The sequence below is a fragment of the Cibotium barometz genome, chromosome 64 (assembly GCF_041138505.1).
Source record: "Cibotium barometz isolate CiBa-2024 chromosome 64, ASM4113850v1, whole genome shotgun sequence".
Taxonomy (NCBI): Eukaryota; Viridiplantae; Streptophyta; class Polypodiopsida; order Cyatheales; family Cibotiaceae; genus Cibotium; species Cibotium barometz.
Genome location: NC_141109.1, coordinates 23,049,765 through 23,069,756, shown reverse-complemented (window position 1 = coordinate 23,069,756; position 19,992 = coordinate 23,049,765). Strand labels below are relative to the sequence as shown.

At 44.0% G+C, this 19,992-nt stretch overlaps 1 protein-coding gene across 2 annotated transcripts; it reads right to left on the bottom strand.

Moving 5' to 3' along the window:
- Nucleotides 1–13,588: 13,588 nt before the first annotated feature.
- Nucleotides 13,589–16,826, bottom strand: LOC147603434 (uncharacterized). Of its 2 annotated transcripts, none has more exons than XM_086796634.1 (2): nt 16,569–16,826; nt 13,589–16,029 (listed from the first exon to the last, which is right to left on the bottom strand). In XM_086796634.1, the coding sequence occupies exon 2, from the start codon at nt 16,025–16,027 to the stop codon at nt 13,715–13,717; it is 2,313 nt and encodes a 770-aa protein (XP_086652760.1). In that variant the 5' UTR covers nt 16,028–16,029; nt 16,569–16,826; the 3' UTR covers nt 13,589–13,714. The 2 variants fall into 2 exon arrangements, with proteins under 2 accessions (XP_086652760.1, XP_086652761.1); XM_086796635.1 differs by lacking the exon at nt 16,569–16,826 and adding an exon at nt 16,313–16,514.
- Nucleotides 16,827–19,992: the final 3,166 nt, after the last annotated feature.

The window sequence follows — 19,992 nt, the reverse complement described above, 5'->3', positions numbered from 1 at the left end:
GTCCATATTTCCATTTCATTTCATTTAAATTTCAAGTTGTATTAAGTTGTCCATTTCAAATTTGTGGTTTTAAAGTTGTGCTATTAAGCGTGTGGGTGTCCAACGGAGTCTTTCCCACTTGACGGGATCGGTTTCATTGGTATCAGTGCACGGTTGTTTCCCTCTTCCTAGTGGGGAAACGAACCAGTGTACTGGACATCCCGCTTTTAGCAAACTTAAAACACAATGGACAGCCAAGGCAACCCTTTGGAAGTGCCAAATTCGAGGGGTCCATCTAGTGCCTCTCGTGGGTCTGATGCCCTGCGAGGTAGACACAAGCCCCTTGAAAGGGTTATTGATAGTGAATCCAAGGGTCAACTGTCTCCAGGAAAGACAGTTATGCTTGAACAAGAGCCTGATGCTATGAGGGCTGAAATGGAACATATGAGAAAACTTTTGCAGACTCAAGAGCAAGAGTTAAAGTTTTTGCATGAAGATCCCCATCTGCAAAGTACTATTGAAGCCAGGAAGGCTGATGCTATGGTTGATTTAACTTTTGAATCAATGGCTCGTGAAGTGGGCAAGAAACCAAGGGAGTTGGCACTTGCCTATCTCCTTTGCAAAGGTGATATCAAAGAGGGGGATGACGGAGAGTTGAAATTCAGAAATCCACCTCGTTTGAAGCATGGAGATCCCGCATCCCAGAGGCTGAAATCTTTTATGCAAAAGGAAGAGGTGACTGTCACCTCTCGACATGCATCTTCTCCCCAAGGCACTAAGCCTGACAGATATATGTATGCCAGTGCTCATGGAGGGCATGAAAGTCACATGCATGCAAGACATGTATCTCATGGTGATAGGTCTACTTCCAGAAAAACTTTGCCTTCTGAGTTGTCTCATGGAGAGACCATGCCTTATGCAGGTAAGTCACATGCATCTGACTTTCGAGTTCGTGGAGCACATGCCACCGTGCCCCATGAAGCTTCTATGACGGCCCATGGAGCCCATGCAGACAGGGCTGCCCCGTTGGATAAGGGGAAAAGAAAAAGAGAAGACCATGAGCCTCATGCCAGGAAGCTCAAGGAATTCAAAGCAGGTGACAAATCTGTCAAATTTGATGTCTTTCATGGTGAACATGATGCTTCTAAGGTGTTAGCATTTGTGGCACAGTTCGACATTGCTTTTAGCGATGAGAATTTCACAGAAAAGTCAAAGGTGCGCCATGCTAGCATGTTTTTGAAAGGGACTGCTGCTCATTGGTGGATCACTGAAAAGATCACCAAGGATCCCATTTCTACTTGGAAGGAATTCAAGGATAGATTTTATGCTCAGTTCTTGCCACCCAATGCAGAGCAAACTCTCACTTAAAAGTGGGACAGGCTGGAACAAAGAGACAATGAAAGTGTGCAACAGTATGTTAACAAATTCTGGAAAGTGTTGCTGGAAGTGACTCCCTTTATGCAAATCACTAAAGATGAAAGAAAGAGGAAGTTTCGTTCTGGATTGCAACCAGCATATAGATCGGGTATTGAATTGCACCCGAAACATACGTTGCAACAACTCACAGCTTCTGCCCTTGCTACGGAGCAATTGGTGCTCAAGATTAAGCAGGATCAAGGAGGTTCCAAGGGAAAAGACAAGGCTGTCCCAAATCAGCAAAAGGGTGGACAGCCACCTAAAAAGAACTTCCGGGAGCCTTACAAGGGTGGTAAAGCTGAAAATAACACATCTAAAGAACAGGGCCCAAGGAAGAACAAATTCGGATTAACCCCGGAGCAAAGAGAGCAATATGCCAAGGATGGAAAATGCTTTTCTTGTGATAGCAAAGACCACATGTTTCGACAATGCCCAGATCGCAAATCACAGCACGAGGACAAGCACACCAAAGCTAATGTACATGCAGTTCCTGATGTGCAAGGAAATACAGGTCATGATGCAAAAGAGCGAATGGTTTGCAAGGCTTGGGGGCAAATCAAGGATCAGCCCACACTCTTCATGTTTGATGACTGTGCAACTGACAATTTCATCTCTATGCAAATGGCAGCTGCATTGGGTATTGAGGTTGAAAACATGGGACCTTAGATTGAAGCCGAAGCTGCATTTATTGGTAAAGAGGTGCAGGTTACCCCTTTGATAGGGAAGTTGCGCATCCATATCCAGGGCTACCTTGATAATGAGCATTTCTTAGTTGCTCCACTGAATGGATGTGATGTATTGTTGGGCAAGCCGTGGCATCATAGGCTTGAGCCCCGCAAAGACTACAAGTCCAATATGATTTCTTTTATGCATAAAGGCCGCATGCATTTTATTGATGCTAGCAAAGAAGGGGATTCCATCCCAGTTGTATCACACATCCAAATTAATAAAGCAATGAAAAAGAGTCTTTCAGCATACTTGGTTTTTGTGCGTGATAGTCTTGTGCCAAATCATCAAAATATGGATGCTATGTCTAATGATAGGCTGAATTTTCTTAATGCATTCAACGACTGTTTTGCTGACTCGTTGCCAGGTGAATTACCTCCCCAAAGGCCCGAAGATCATCGTATAGATCTTGTGCCAGGTAGTTCTCCTCCTAACAAACCCGCATACCGAGTGAGTGCTGCACAACAAGAAGAAATTATGAAGCAGGTAAACGAGCTTTTAGAGAAAGGTTTGATTCAGCCCAATTCCTCACCTTACTGCTCTCCTGTGCTTCTTGTTCAAAAGAAGGACGGGTCATTCCGTATGTGTGTCGACTATACAGCTTTGAACAAGCTTACCATCAAGAACAGATTCCCAATTCCACGTATTGATGATATCTTGGATAAGCTTGATGGTTCGGCTTGCTTTAGCAGACTTGATTTGAAGAGTGGTTATCACCAGATACGCATGGTGCCACAAGATGTCCATAAGACTGCATTCAGGACAGTCTTCGGATTATATGAATTCTTGGTCATGCCTTTTGGTCTTACCAATGCTCCTACTACTTTTAATCGAACGATGGATAGAATATTCCGACCCCATCGCAAGTTTACAGGAGTCTTCTTTGATGATATCTTGGTTTTCTCCAAGAATGAGCAAGAACACAGAACTCATTTGGTCACAGTGTTCGAAGAGTTGCGGAAGCATAAACTTTTCGTCAATGCCAAGAAAAGTGAATTTTTCCTTTCAGAGATTCATTATCTGGGACATATTGTATCCAAGGATGGAGTTACAATGGATCCTGCAAAGATAGAGACTATTCGGAATTGGCCCGAATTGCAAAACGTACATCAAGTACGTAGTTTTCTGGGATTATGTTCGTACTATATGCGTTTCATAAGGCATTTTGCTATGATTGCCACTCCTCTACATGATCTCACGAAGAAGAAAACTGCTTTCAAATGGACTTCCAAGAAACAGGATGCTTTCTTGCAGCTCAAGCATGCGATCATATGTGGTCCAGTATTGATTGTTCCTGACTTGCACAAGTCATTCATGGTTGAATGTGATGCTTGTGGTGATTGCATAGGAGCTGTCCTAAATCAAGAAGGGCATGCAGTTGCATATGAGAGCCGTCGTTTGCATGATGCTGAGCTTCATATGGATATCTATGAGAAAGAGCTCTTGGCTGTAATTCACGCCTTAAAGATTTGGAAACATTACCTTCTTGGGGCTGAATTTGTAGTCAAGATAGATCATCAAAGCTTGAGATACTTTCTGTCTCAAACCAAGCTTTCAGAGAAGCAGATGAGAATGGCAAACTTTCTTTCCATGTTTCATTTTCAGATTGTGCATACTCCAAGAAAGAAAAATGTGGTGGCCGATGCACTATCCAGGAGGCCTTATGTTGCTGCAGTCTCAGTGGCCTCTCATGGAGATTTATTTGCTATGAGAGATTTGTATCATTTGGATGCTGATTTTTGCCATATATGGACTGATTTGATGGCTGGTCATTCACATGCCTCTTATGTTATCAACGAGGGTTATCTCATGAAGGATAATTGCCTATGTGTGGTGAAGGATTTGCGTCCAAAGGTTATGGACGAATGTCACGCTCCACCATATGCTGGTCATAGAGGTATTATGCCTACTACTCGCATGATTCAGAGGTATTTCTTTTGGCCAAGCATGCGTAAAGACATTGAGGCTTATGTGCGTGCATGTATTACTTGCCAAAAGGTGAAATTTGACAAGCAAAAGCCTCCAGGTTTGCTTCAGCCATTGCCTATTCCCTCGCAACCTTGGGAAAGTATCACGATGGATTTTATTATGGATTTGCCTAGATCCCAGCATGGGAATGATGCTATTTGGACTATTGTGGACAGGTTTAGCAAGCAAGCTCATTTCTTGCCCGTCAAGAAAACCATTAAAGCTGATCATATGGTAAAGCTTTTTCTTGCTAATATTTTCAAGCATCATGGTATGCCTAAATCCATTGTTGGGGATAGAGATCCCAGGACTACAAGCCTATTTTGGAGGGCTTTGTTTGATAATATGGATACTAAACTTGAGTTTTCATCAGCTTATCATCCCCAAACGGAAGGCCTAAGTGAAGCTGCAAATTCAGCCGTGTTGGATTTATTGCAATGTTATGTGGCACATCAAAAGAGTGCATGGGAGAAGTATCTTCCACTTGTTGAGTTTGCCTACAACAATACGATCCATGCTTCCACGGGAAAGGCTCCGTTTGAGATTATTTATGGCAGAGTGGTCTTGCCACCTATCCTTCGAACAAAGGATGAGATATTTGCAGCTGATGAATATGTTCGTGACTTAGATGTTGCCTTTGGTCAGGTGCAGACAGCCATAGCAAGATCTCAGGATAAGCATAAAATAGCTGCTGACAAGCATAGAAGGGACATGGAAGTCAAAGAAGGTGGTTGGGTATTGCTGAAATTTGAGAAGGCTAGGCTTCGGAAGAGGCCAGGACGAGAAGGATCATATCCTAAGCTTTCTCCTTGCTATTATGGACCCTTCAAGGTGATTCACAAAATCAATGAAGTGTCCTACAGGCTTGCTCTACCTAGTCATTGGAAGATTCACAATGCTTTTCATGTGAGTCTATTTCGGAAATATGTGGGGCCATATCCTGATGAGCCTGTCACAGAAGATCCGCCCGAGATTGAAGAGCTTGAGGAGATCCTCCAGCCAGAACAGATTGTTTTTCACAAGGAGAGAAAGCTACCTGCAGGAAAGCTTTCCAAGAGATACCTTGTGAAGTTTAAGAATTATTTGCCTATTGATGCCAAATGGGTAAATGAGGATTATTTTGCAGATTACCCGCAATTGTTGCAAGCATATCTTGAGGCTTTTCAGTTGAGGTCAACTCTTTAGAAGCCCGGGGGGATGTCACCAATTGGCCGACCATTTGGTCCATCTCCAGTTTTTGCGTCTCGTTCACTTGAGGCGAGGCCGGTGTCTCATGTGAAGAGGCAAGTATTTTGCTGACATGGACGGGAGCCAGACTGGTGCCACCCGTGTGTTAGCAGGTTGGTGTCGTATGGACAGACCAGTGCCACCCGTGTATGACCTCGACTGTGTTCGACCCATGGGATTGTCACGCCATGGAAGGGCCAGTATTCGTGCCGTGTTTTGCCTATGGGACTGTCACACCATAGGGAGACTCGTGCCTGGAACTGTGTCTTACCTATGGGATTGTCACTCCATAGGAAGACCAGGTTTTTATGTTTTTATGTCGTGCCAGTTTTGAGCCGACAGATATTTTGTACTTGTTCCATGAACGGGAGATATGTCCATGTTACTATTTGCACATGCACACATATTTTTGCATGTTTGAAACTGTTTTCGCATGACATGTATTTGTGTGTTTGCCTGCTTGACGTGTTACTTACTGAGCGGGGACGCCTGCCAGTGAGTCGTGAAGTCTGCTCTGTATTCTGACGAGTTTTAGTGCATGTGAATAGGTGGTAAGTATGCTGCACATGTTGTTTTTATTATTTTATTTCTAACCTTTTATTTTATAAGGTTAGGTGTTCACATTTATTTAAAAGTGGGCACCCACTTAAGGGCCAAGGTGGGGAGCCCCACTTTAAGTGAGTGTGGGGGTGGGCATGGTCACCTACCCACACCCCCTTAGAGCTGGCCGCCCACATGCAAGCGTGGGGAGCCAACCAGCACTTATTGATTACTCCCTCTCCATCCTTAATAAGAAAAGCTTCACGATCACCTTTAAAAAAAGAAGGGGATTTCGTGCGCCTCCATCACCCTACGCTTGCACCGTTTGCTGTTGACGGCTGAACCTTGTTCAAAGGGAGCTGTGCTACTGCATACACCAGGCGCATGCTCTCAACAGGGGCCATCTCCTCCAACGTTGCTGACGGCTGCACACGTTTCAGGCTACCCTTCTTGCACAGAGGCGGCTGCCACCTACGTTTCTGCTCTGCTACAGCCGGCTGCTAGGCCATCTCCTCTTCAGGTCATAACCAGGCAGCTGTACACTGCAGCCAGGCCACTACAGCAGCACAGAGGCGGCTGTTCCTAACTACAGCGTGCTGCCTCTGCTCCTACAGGCGACAGCATACCCTCTGGCTGCGCTGCCTGTCCTCCTTGCAGGCAGCTGCGTGTGTTCTTCCCTTTCATCTTCCTTCCTACAGGCGGCTATTCCCCCAGGCGACAGTACCTGCAGGTTGCCCATTCACTACCGGCTGCACCTCTCCAAGCTACGCATGCCCCTACAGGCGGCTGTGGCTGTGCACTTGTGTTCCAGCCAGTAGAACACTACCCTCAGACGACTTTGCTTGAGTTCCTCTACGATGCGGCCAGGCCTCTCCTCCCTTGCAAGTGGATGCTTCTTCTCTCACAGCAGGCGGCTGTGCCCTTTGTGGTTTCTTGTGGAGGTACTTGCCTTGGTGGTTCACCACGAGGCGACTCAGTCTTTATCAAGGGGACTTCGCATCTCCTGGGTGGCTTCAACTTCTTCACAAACACCACGAGTATTGGTTTTCTATCAACCATCTACAAGTAAGTGAATTTCAGATTTCAATAAAGTATTTTATGTTTAAATCTGATAAGGGATTCATCCCGCTCGGCCAACACCCGTTCGGTGCCGGGTTGTCCAAGCTCTATTGGAGAACCTCGGTCCAAAGGTGCTGAGATCGGGAGAGCCAGGCGTCAGTACGAGAGCGCCTGTTTGTGCGTGGTCTCGGAACACCAATGAGGCGCTCTCCGCGGAGTCCAGTGAAAGCACAGGACCGTAGAGATTGGACCACACTAGTGGTCGTACTGCTTCGAGCTTCTACATCGAAATTCGACTTCGAGCCTATTTGTTTGATACTGTTTTCATATGTACATGGATATTATCTGGTTCTTGGAACCCATGGAGCATTGTATTCATTAAATACTCCCAATAAATATATCATATATTGAGGGGGGGGTCGGCCCGTTCCGGCCCCAGTGCTGGTGTCCATCTTTCCATTTCATTTCATTTAAATTTCAAGTTGTGTTAAGTTGTCCACTTCAAATTTGTGGTTTTAAAGTTGTGCTATTAAGCGTGTGGGTGTCCAACGGAGTCTTTCCCACTTGGCGGGATCGGTTTCATCTTGCATACTTTTGGTAAGAATTGCTACCTTGTCCTCATCATCAAGCTCACACTTAAGGCTAGTGAGCTGTTGAACTAGTGAGTAGACCTTGGCAAGGTGATCACTTAATTCTTCATTATCTAGCATTTTCAAATCATAGAACTTCAACTTCAAGAAAACCTTAGAATTAGTAATTTTGTTACCAAAAAGAGTCTCCAATTTGTCCCAAATTTGCTTGGCGGTTTGCGTGAAGTCTATGTGATGAACAAGAGTGTCTGCCAAACTGAGACCGATTAGTGCCATAGCTCTGTCGTTGCGTTGTCGCCACAGCTTTTCCTTTCTAGCTCGTTTGGCTGCTGGGTAATCGTCATCTCCAGAGATTATGCTCCAGACGCACGCCCTCATTAAGAGAAGTTGCATCTTGGTCTGCCAGGTAGGAAACCTGGCACCAAAGAACCTGTCGATGCAGTGGTTGATAGAGCCATAATGTTGTTGTAGGGGGCTGGTTTTTACAATAGCCTTAATTTTTCCAGCTATTGCAGGCTTCAATTAGGTCAATTTCTCTTTTTTTTAGAGAAACCCCCAATTTTTAGGATTTGTAGAGACTTCAATTTTTACCAATTTTGTTGATTTTGTTGAAAATTAAAAAGGCCCCAATTTTTCTTGAAGTGTTGGGCTTCAATTTTTCAACAGAAGAAAAAATACAAAAATACTCCAATTTTTTCTTACTGTTGCAGGTGCCAATTGTTCATGTGAGGTAAAGTGAGTCGATTTTTGTTGATTTGCTGTTTGCACGTGCTCACCTAGTCACCTGCTTCGAAATGATGTTGATGTCAAATAAGGCCTTCTATAAGGCTTTTAAGCCTTTACGCAACCACGAATTGCTAACACGTCGACTGGTGAGACAGAAGCGCAAGCGCCGAGGAGATGACAGGCAAGTACTGATGCAAGAAGACAGCAGCGGGAAGTAGCTCCAATGAAAGGCGATGAGCAGGTGGTTGACAAGCGCAGAGAATTGCCAGCCACATGAGAGAGAGAGGACACGGGCCAGATGCGATTAGGGAATTCTGGTGACTGAGGCAAGATGCAGAAGCAACGGTTAGGGAATTGTGGCGACTCGGTTGGCGCAAGAAGCGACGTTGGTCAGTGACGTGGCAAATAGCACTTGTGGCAGGCGCACATGCGAGAGCACAAAAAACCCTTAATGGCTAGCTCTGATACCAATTGAAAGTCTAGGGTTTGCAGGATCAGAGCTATGGAGGGTGGAAGCACTCCATGAGGGATAGAGAGAGAAACGAAGAGGGATAGAGAGAGACGATTGTAGAAAGACAAAGACTCTAAGCTGCACGGCTGCTGGATATAGAGAGAGACGATCGACTGCTTGGTTTGATATTGATTGATGTGTAAAATGAAGTACAAGGCCTTTGCATATATAGCCCTTTCAATATGCCAAACCCTTTGGCCCTTATTTAATGCACCCTTATCCATATAAGGGTGGGCTCACACACTATGACATACTTACGCACATCTAAGCCTTTTGAGGGGCTATTCACGCACACTGAGGCACCGATATATCCCAACAATTATCTTTACAGAACCAAGTTTGTTGTGTTGACCGAACATGAGTCGATTAAGCACATCCATGATAGACCTGAGTTGAGGGGGAGAAAGGCACAGTGGGTTGAGCTCATGCAAGATTTTGATATGAAGATTATGTATTGGAAGGGTAACCTGAATAGAGTTGCAGATGCCTTGAGTACAATTGGGACGAGGAAATCTTTAAGCTTCACCGAGATTAGGGCTGACCTTCATGACTCTTTAAGAGGGCAATGTGAGACTAACAGTCATTTAAGTTGGTAATGGCAGCAATTCCAAGTAGGGAGCTCCACAGATATAGACCGAGACTCGGGAGTCATGCCATCCATTAGTGCGGCAGGTGGTCAGTTCCTTATTCGGAATCGATTACTATTCCGGAATGAGAAGGTTTGTGTACCCGATAACGCTGAGATTAGGAAGAGGATCTTGTATGAATGTCATGACGCTCCTACAACGGGCCATCCAGGGGTACAACGAACCTTTCCTGGCCTAAGATGAAGACGTATGTTCCATAGTCACCAAAAACGAGAAACAGGAGGAACAGAAATGTTCAAGTAATGGCAACAAGGACGCCAGTTTTTAGGGGTGGAAATGGCCGTTTCTTGTGACAATATCACATGGGAAACAAGAAACAGCCATGGAAACAGATGGGGTCCTAAAACAGAGAAATGCATTTCTAGGGACTGAAACGGCCATTTCCTGTGACTATGGTATGATCAGGACTATGTGCTAAAGAGTCGTCAATGTCAAGTGAATAAAGCTGAACACCTTAGGGCTAGTGGAATGTTACATCCTCTAGAGATCCCAAGAGGTAAATGGGAGAGTATTTCCATGGGCTTCATTGTAGATTTGCAACGGACGAGTAGAGGGCATGATGCTATGGGGGGGGGGGGCACGATTTTTACCTACAAAAGTGACAATGAAGCAACCGAATTGGCGCAACAGTTTGTTGAACAACTTTTCACGTTGTATGGGTTGCCTTTTTAATATAGTCATTGATAGGGACTTGAAGTTTTCTAGAAATTTCTAGCAACTAGTTTTTTAGAGATTGGAGTCTACATTGAGTATAAGTTACTATGATCATCTTCAATCTAATGGCAAACAGTGGGTGAATCAAGTTTTGGAGAATATGCGTTGTGCATTCGTCTCCAAGAGACCATCAAATTGGGAGAACTACATCCCGATGGTCGAATTTGCCTATAACATTGTTAAGCATGTAGCTACTAGTTATAGTCCGTTTATGCTGATGTGTAGATACCAACCTAGATCTCCAGTAACAGTTGTACTTAAGGGTATTCAAATTGATGCGGCTAGAGATTTCTTAGCAAATATGCAAGAAATGCTAGTCAGTGCATGAGAGGCTATCACAAGTGCACAAGATCGTGCACGGTTTATGCTGGTAGGCAACGTTCACCAAGGGAATGCTAGTTTATTTGAGAGTGCCCAAGAGTTCAAAGACATTATGTACGAGGAAGGTTGGGAAGATAACCTTGGCTATTGTGAACCTTACATGATCTTGTGAGGTTGCTTATAGACTAGAGTTGCCTCCGAATGTGAAAGTTCATCTAGCCTTTCATGTCAATTAACTGAAAGAGATGCTAGAAGCTAAGGATAACCTTGTTACCCCTCAAGAACTTATTGAGGTTGAGGACTTGTCTTATATTCCACATGAACCTGAGAGGATTATAGATTTCAAGGAAAGGCAACTTAGAAACAACTTGAACCCTGAATATAAGATTAGGTGGAAAGATAGGGCAGAGGAGGACTCGACTTGGACTAGTTTGAGTAAGCGCTTCCCTAATTTCATTTAAGAGCAAATGCTTGAAGAGGGGAAGAATGTTATGTACCCATACACTAATCTATGGATTAGAGACCTAATCCAACAAGGTTAGGGAGCCCCGAGATTAGGGATTAACAGGCTGATACTTGGCTAGGGTTCCTAGATTAATAAAACAAGCTTACTGACCTTTTATAGTGAGTTAGCTATTTATGGAGTAGTTGTCACTGTGTAAGTGAGAGCTTGGGTTATAGTTGTGCAGATGCACCAATAACGGTCTAGCTTGGACCAGGAGAGCATACATGCTCATGCCACGCACATGGCAAGTATGTAGGTTGGCATGTTGAAGGCCTACGGCCAGACTTCGGTGGTATGGAACGCCGAAGTTACACAGAGGCCTATGGGATTGTGTAGGGAGCCCTACCCTAGCTCGGGGGGGTCGATAGATGCCGATCGTGGGGAGGTGAGCATAGTTGTTACGAGGCGCACCTCTAGCGGTAAGAGGCGTACGACTGCCTCATCGAGACGGCCACACACACACACACACACACACACACACAAAAATGGCTGGTTTGAGTCTTTAGACGGGGGCTTTAAGGGCCCAAGGCAACCCCTCTCACACACACTCTCTCTCTCCCTCCTCCTCTCCCTCCCTCCCTCCCTTAAGCCTTTCTCAAGACCCAAAGTTCAAACTTCAAACTTCAAACACACTAGGATGATGATGTTTTTTATACCCATTTTTGGAGCTCTCTCTATACTCTCTCTATACTCTACCGGTTCATTTCAGTTCAGTTTACTTCATTTCAATTCATTTCTCTATACTCTACCGGTTCATTTCAGTTCATTTCATTTTACTTTGTACCCTTGAATCTTGATGATGTATCCAAATGATGATAATGGACTATTTTGGTCTCATAGGTCATTTTGGCCTTTTGCAGACGTTTAATACAGCTTTCTTTCTGTCACACACACACTCTCTCTCCCTCTCATACACACCCTCTGTCTCCCTCCCTCAAGGCTCATACACACACACTCTAGTCTCTCTCTCTCTCTCTCTCTCTCTCTCTCTCAACTTTCACTATATATATTATATCTATCTATCACTAAAAAATACGTCTCTCTCTCTCTCTCTCTCTCTCTCTCTCTCTCTCTCTCTCTCTCTATATATATATATATATAGAGAGAGAGAGAGAGAGAGACTCGTATTTTTTAGAGACGTTAGAGGCATGTTAGAGGCGTCTGTTTTATATATATATATATATAACCTATGGTTTGGATTGATTTTTGTTGCAGTGTCTCCTAGGTTTCTTAACTATGGATTGGTGAGGAGTGGGAATTGGTGGAAAAGCTTTATGGACCCACTTAAGGATAGGTTATGGCTTTCCTTGCTAATGTTCTACTAGTAGTAGTAGCTTGCTCTTTATAGAGGTAGATGTGGATGTGGAGCTTGAAGAGATGAATAACCTTGTGGTGGTTAAGTGGATGTTGATATGGAGGGAACGGCATATACATACATATATATATATATATATATATATATATATATATATATATAACAGACGCCTCTAACAGGCCTGTAACGTCTCTAAAAAATACGAGTCTTTCAAGGCGCATACCATACCCGCCTCGTACCAAACGCCTCTAACGCCTCTAACGCCTCTAACAACCTTGGAGGTGAGCTAGCCTGTCACTTCATGATTTGGTCTAAGACTAACCTTCGTTTTTCGGCTATGTTTACAGAGATTCAAAGAAGGACTTCACATGTTCACACCTCCTAAGCCCTAAAAACCCAGCAAACCCCCCTTCGGAGTGAAGGAGGTGTTTACCAAACATACTTTCAATAGTCAAGGTGATATAGACTCTAGACTGCACCGTGAGCTCAACGGAGACACAATGGCACCAACACCTGAACTCTCCTGTCAAGCTTGATATAAGAGCATGACCACCTATGACAGCCAACATCAGTATACCGTGCTACAAGAAAACTGTAAACCAATTCTGAATTTCAGAAAATAAAGAGAGCAAAACACACTTTTTTACGTGAGAAAAGATGCAAAAAACCACCCACCTATCGATGCTCCACACACGAGATGGAAGCCGTGTTGTGAATCCACACAACAGACCATCTCCAAAGTTTCGTCACGTCCAGAGGAGATTAAGATTAGTTAAACACCCCTAGACCACGTTTTTATAGGTGAAAAAAACAACACGTGTGCTTTCCACTATAAATAATAGGGATGCCGTTTCTCAAAGAATTAGAAGGTATTAATGGTCCCCCCCACCCCCCACCCCCCCCCTTCCATGTTTTTTCCAAATAAAACAAGAGTTGCTGTTTGCAGCCCACAACTTGCCTTTTTTTTAATTCCCCTAAAATTATCATGTAGTGCTAGCTTTAGCATGCACCAACTGCAGTCTCGCTACACGCCTGCTGTAGGGCTGCCTGTACAGTTACCTCAGTACGCACCTGCTGTACAGCTGCTTGCAAATGCTGCACCACATCACCCCTTCCTCTTGCCCTTGCGCTGCCCTGCTGTAGCTTATCCACCTACTCTACCTGCTGCAACCACTAGCTACTACTGACAGCAGTACTACCATCTGTACACCAGCGCAAACCTGTACGGCCAGCAGTCTGCAGACTGCTGGAACAGGTTGCTAAACTCCAATTCAAAACAGCAGCTTAACACAACAAGTCAAAACAGCAACTTAAACACAACACCATTCAAAATGCCTCAACAACTACATAAACCAACTGCTTATTTCTATAAAGCCCACCAATAAATGCCAGATGCATGCATGAAATGTTTACATTGCAGAATGCTTCCATTATAGAGAGAAGCAAGCCTGAAATAGCCATGAAGTCTTCCTACAATGATGGTGAAGGAACTGCCTGAGGAAGATTAAAAAGATCCTTCCCAGCAAAAGGTGATGTCCACTCATGGGATGCTGTATTTCCTGACTCACTGGAAATATTTTCCTGCGCTCCAGCTCTAGATGGGCCTACCTTCCAAACACCATGCCTGTTAGTTGACTCTGTCACAAAGCCTGCAGCTCCTAATCCTGCCTGAAATCTCCTCTCCTCATCAGAGTTCCAGTAGTAACTGCCTTTCTCTTGCAAAGTTAAAGAATTTAACCTGCTTGAAAGTCCACGCACGGTGGTTGGAGATGCATTCATACTCCAATCAATGTTTCTATAATCACAATTTGGCACTGGGCCAGTGCTCCAATCCACAGTGGAATGAGACATCCCAGCACCCCAACCAGTAAAGAGCCCATATGAAGTCCCTGAGGAGCTCCTAGAATGTGTGGAGGAGTTTGACGAAGGAGCATGTGGAATTTCATTTGACAACCCATTCCCCAGCCAACTCCACTGAGAGGCTGGAAGCTCTGATTGTATGGAGGCAATGGGATCGTAATGTTGCATGTTGGAAGCCCCTAAATCCAAACTCTCGACTGATTTCTTGCCTGCATTTATTCCCTTCAACACTGCATCTCCATGTGTCGCATTGACATAAAGAACACTCGAAGGAGACCCCACATCCATGAAGCTGCGACTCCAGCTGGATGGAGAAAAAGCAGGCGAAGAAGAGACAGTGCAATTACTCAAGGCCACACTTGGTTGGGAGCTTGTGCGCATTAGTGGATGTGTTTGTCCTGTGATTACTTGCTCTTTGAAAGATGCATTCAGAACAGAATCTCTGGTAGCAACAGGTACTAGCTTAGGATCTGGTCCACCAGCACCAAAAATGAGGCCAGTATCAGGTTTTGAAACAGGCACATAATGGGACATGTAAGGAGGAGAAGTTTTTACAGGAGCTAGTGGTAGCCTAGTCCCTTGGGCATACCCCCTTCTGTCTGCAGGTAACAATGAGCTCTGCAAATCAGTCAAGGGATTTGACTGTTTCCTGGAATGAGTAGAACCTTTAGTCAGCCCCTCTGGAGGAGCATGAGAGCTTATGGAACTAACTAGCAACCTTCCTTTAGTAGAATGATTTGTGATTCTCTCGTCCCTTCTGACTTGATAAGCAGGTTGTAATACACCATTGCTTCTTGGTTGAATAACTCCTGGCCCATGCAGCATGGCTGGTACTGAAATGGAAGGTTCCTCTTTTATAATCACGAGTGATTTTTTCGAACCAACTTGAAGTTTGTGCCCTTCCTCGTAACTTGGAGAGGTACTTGGACTATGGGCTCGCAAACATTCAAGTGCCTTATCTAGATCTCCTTCACATGAAACAATAGCCCTTTCAATGTCTGGCCTTGTTACCTTGTACTTCTTCTCTATTTCAAGAATGTGTCCAAGCTCCTCAGATATGTCTATTTTCGGATTGCCACCTGTATTCCAATCTTCATGCACCTGACCTTCACCACCCTCAAGAAGCCATGCTACAGACTGCTCAACATGCCCATTGTTTAAAATGAGGGCCATGGTAGCCCGCTCTTGAGAAAACCCCATTTGCACCAGCTGCTGTGACAGAGCCTCAAGCTTTCGTGACATAAGATAACTAGTACACTTATCTTTCAGCTCCTGAGCTCTTCGCTCCTTCTGCCTCTGATGTTTGCGCTCATTTTTCCCCCGAACTTTGTCACGCTTATCAGCACCACCTACGACTCCAGGTTGACTCCCTGCTTTTCCAGATCCATGTTTCTCCTTCCCATTGGTGTGCAGCTGATCCTCAGATTCACCTGAATAGCTACCATTATTAGACATGCAGTCCACCTCTAGCGCCCCTCCATTTGAACTGGCATTATCATCGTCATCTATAGATTTGAACCTTCCATTAAGATATCCTGCTCCAGTATCTGTAGAAATAGACTCCAGCGTATGGAATGTGCCAGAGATAGGATTATAAGCACTGGCACCAGTGCTACCACCGGCTGCCTGCCGAGCCAAAGCCTTCCGATCTTGTGCAGCTTGCCTCTCATTTGACTCCAGCATATGGAATGTGCCAGAGATAGGATTATAAGCACTGGCACCGGTGCTACCACTGGCTGCCTGCCGAGCCAAAGCCTTCCGATCTCGTGCAGCTTGCCTCTCGTTTGACTCCAGTGTATGGAATGTGCCAGAGATAGGATTATAAGCACTGGCACCAGTGCTACCACCGGCTGCCTGCCGAGCCAAAGCCTTCCGATCTCGCGCAGCTTGCCTCTCGTTTGACTTCTGCTTTGCTGGCGACATCACTGCAGTGGAAAGTTCAATGTCAATCATGTGTGTATGTATGCAAGAGACAAAAAGGAAACTTTGATAAGTAATTAACATAAAAGGTTAATAGTTTTCGTAGATAAGCTATTTATACTTTGACAGTGTAAAAAAACATTAACCATGTCTTGCCACAACATGGCAAGACGGGTAAATGGCTGCAAAGATTGTTCAATAAATCATAATGACCCTTTAATGCCTAAAATATTCAACCATTTCAACGAAGGTCAACGAATTAGGGGTATTAGAGATCTAGACCAAAACCTGCGTGCTAGGGTTTCCGGCCAAGTTTACTATTTCCCTGTTGCGGCCGGCAGAAACAAGATCCAGCGAAACCTTAGACTCAGATGAACGCAAAGCAAGCGGGCATAGCATCCATAGCGATAAGCCCTTGAGGTATATAGACGCAAAGGCATGATCGATGGCCATAAGAACACTGTTCGAGGGACGGCACGAAAGCTAGGGCAAGAAGAAAGCAGATTCCAAAACACGGCGGGCGGGTAGGAGGCGCTTGTCTTACCTTCAGAGTCCGGCCGTCTGCAGGACCTTCCGCGTCAGGATACCTGCAGCGAAGGGCAAAGCTTCTCTGCGACGACAACCTCGTTAGGGCAAAAAGCTTCGTTGCTTGTGTCTGTGCGTCTCTCCCGCTTGCACGACGGGTGTGTTGATGTGTGCGGGCCTTGTTTGTGCGAACGACAGCAAGCAGAAAATTACAGCTAATTTCGGAGTTCATTTTGACGTCCGCCAAAACATTTACACAATAAAAAATGAAATTTTTTTTGTGGGTGCATTAGTTTTGTCGTGGGTGCTTCTCTTTTTGATTTTTGGACGAAAACCTTAGCTTCACTAAGGTTTCAAACGTTGGTCACCCACTCTAACCCCATCCCCCCACCCTGTCCACCTGCCCCCATCATCACCTCGCTCTATCACCCCCCCTCTCCGTCTGCCCCCCCCCCCCCGCCTCACCTTGCTCTACCTATGATCTCGTGGCGCTAATGCTTCGTGGAGGAAACGGTGGTTGTCGTGGAGGAGGTCATAACGGCACACAGTACTGCACAAACGATGGCTGCTCCATGGCGTGGGCTCATCAGTGCGGTGGCTGCTCCAAGGCGTGGGCTCATCAGCGATCAGGCACACCGGCAGCTGTAGAAAGTCACTAGTTGGCCGTAGTCGATGGTGAAGGAGAAAACTAGCAGGCAGCGTCATTCGAATGCACACACACGGGGCGACAGACTGAAACACGAGAGAGAGTGAGAGAGAGAGAGAGAGAGAGAGAGGGGCGGTGGCTGACTGATGAAGGCGTGAAGGTGCTGCTACGTCCTTTACAGGGTCTTTCCCTACACGACCTCTAGACCCCTTCCATTAAATAGTTGATGGCGTTTTTAAACCTTTGAGCGAAAACATTACTAATTAGTTGAATGCTTCGAATGAATTGAAGGACACACGAAGCGTCGTGATTTTGGAGATAGTTAGTTACCTTGCGAATAGAAATTTTTCATTAATTGAAAATTTCAAAGGTATACTTTTTTTGATTGATAAGAAAAACATCAAACTTTTTTTCATTCGATGTTAGAAGAAAAGGAAACTTTTTATAAATTTCAAGGGGAAGTGGTTCCGAAGTTGTGTAAAGTGAATGTATCATGATGAGGATGAGAAGAAACATGAGAAATTTTCCATGATGTTAGGGTTTTCACTTTTTCGCGTTTTTGAGTTATGATCTGCAGTGGTATAATATGCAAGGCATAGATTAAGAGAGATACCCACACGTGAAATGAAAGGGAAGATGCAGCAAATTAGAACAAACCAATGCCTACCCAACATTAGAGGTCATGTGTGATCTTAGCAATTGTCGAGCGTATTAGGCTATAGATCCATGTGTGGGCTTTATTGTTGATGGTGCACAACTCGTTGCTTGCAATCACAAGCAATGAAAGCTATTATTGTTGAAGGTAAGTGAGCATCAAAGCAAATGGAGATGGCGAAGCAAGAAAGGACACGATGAAGCAAAACGCGGCGTATGGAAGGAGAAGAAGAATCAAATCTTTTTCTTTTTTGGAATGATGATGTGATTAGGGTTGTAGTTCATTAACAGGCACCCATCGTCTCTTCTTTTTTTAACTCGTCAACACGTGTCGAAAACTAGAGTTTTTCACAACATGAATAAAAACTTTTTTTTAAAATTTATTTACCTTGTGTACTCAACTTTGACGTGTATTTAGAAAAAAAAACATGCTGATGAATGCATTGAGACATGAAAATGCTGGATATTTTTCACATGGTAAAAAACTACTAGTTTTTTACGGTGAAAAAAAAAACTAAGGATTCTTAGATGTTTTGACGTTGGCATGAAAAACTCTTAGTTGATGATCATCAGCTTCATTTTCTACTTGCTGATGGTTTAGAGTTGATGCAAGCGCTAAGGAGGGCTTTAGAATAAGAATTGTATGTTCCTTCTTGTGACATGAAAAAAAGATCTTTGAGTTTTTCACAGCCATGAAAAACTCATTGGTTTTTCACAACGACTAGATTTTTAACCTTTTTGGTTCTCTAGCATCCTAATGACTACGTTAGGTGTTTGAACCCAATCATATGTGGACTTCCATTTAGAAGTTGATGGCAATCGAAGGCTCTCCAGCTCTTGCCTATATTACTAAGATAATCTCATGTTCAATGACCCAATAATTGATTGGATACGAGTCATTAGCATTCCTAGATAAGGTTACTTTGCAAGATGCTAACTACTAAAGAAGTTGTGCTAATTGTTGAAAATACAAGTGAATAGGGTGTGTGTGGGAACAAGCCCTTGGTTAGAGGCTATAAAAGAGAATGAGTAAATGTGAAAGAACCTGTGAAAAGGTGAGAAGAATCTACTCGGAGAGAATAAAGGGTAGCATGAGAAGATTTAGGAAGTGTGGAGATATTCTGGGAAGTGTGGAGATATTCTGAGAGATATTCTGGGAAAAGTGAAGAGGTGGAGAGAATCAAGGAAAAGAGGTGGAGTGAATCATGGAGAAATCAATGGGATTAGATGCTTGATGTAAACTCTATAAATTGAGGCATTGCCTTAATGAGAATTTGCTGGTTTTTTAGTATCCATGCCTACATTAATCTATTTGTTAATTATTCACTAATTACGTCTTAATTATTTACTAATCACTTTGTTAATGATGTTGATTCTAGTGTTTGATCCACCATAGCTCATCACAATGCCCAAATTTCAACATGGTATCAGAGCCATGCTAATTTGTGAGCTCATTATCTTGCTAATTATTTTGCTAATTAAGATTAGTAGAAAATTATAATTTTTTCTCTTTTTTCAACTCACCTCTATACCCCCAGCCAGTGGAGGAGCTTCCTCTCCTTGCACACATAAAATTAGGCCAAACCCTTCTAGCACATGATAGATATCTCATAGCTCTTCAAGCTCATCCAAACAACGTAGCAAACCGCCGCCGGATGAAGAAGAAATCGCTGTTTTAGTAGGCTACGTTTTTCAGTAGAAGATCTCAGATCTACACTCACTCAGGGTGAATCACTCTAATTCCTCTTAGCCCAAGGTGTTTTCAAGCATGCTCTACAAGCTGGTGAAGACAGAATTCAATTTCATCAAGTCTACAGTGACATCCAAGCTCTTCATCAAATCTGCCAGGTGACTTTGGTAAAACAGAGATTAAGCTTTCAATATTTGGTCAAATCTTGTGTTTCTTGGCTTAATCCTCTACTAGACTCATTGCTATTGATGGCTTTGAAAGCATTTGAGCTCATTTGAAGTCTAAGGCACCAGATCTGGACTCCCCGCATACTCTGTTTTTTGCACACAAAACAGTGGATTAATTTATTAATCAGTGATTAATTAGTGCTAATCACTGTATTTTGGTGCAATTGAGGGTTCAAATTAACCATTAGGTATCTGATACATATCCCTATAACTTCAGATTGCAATT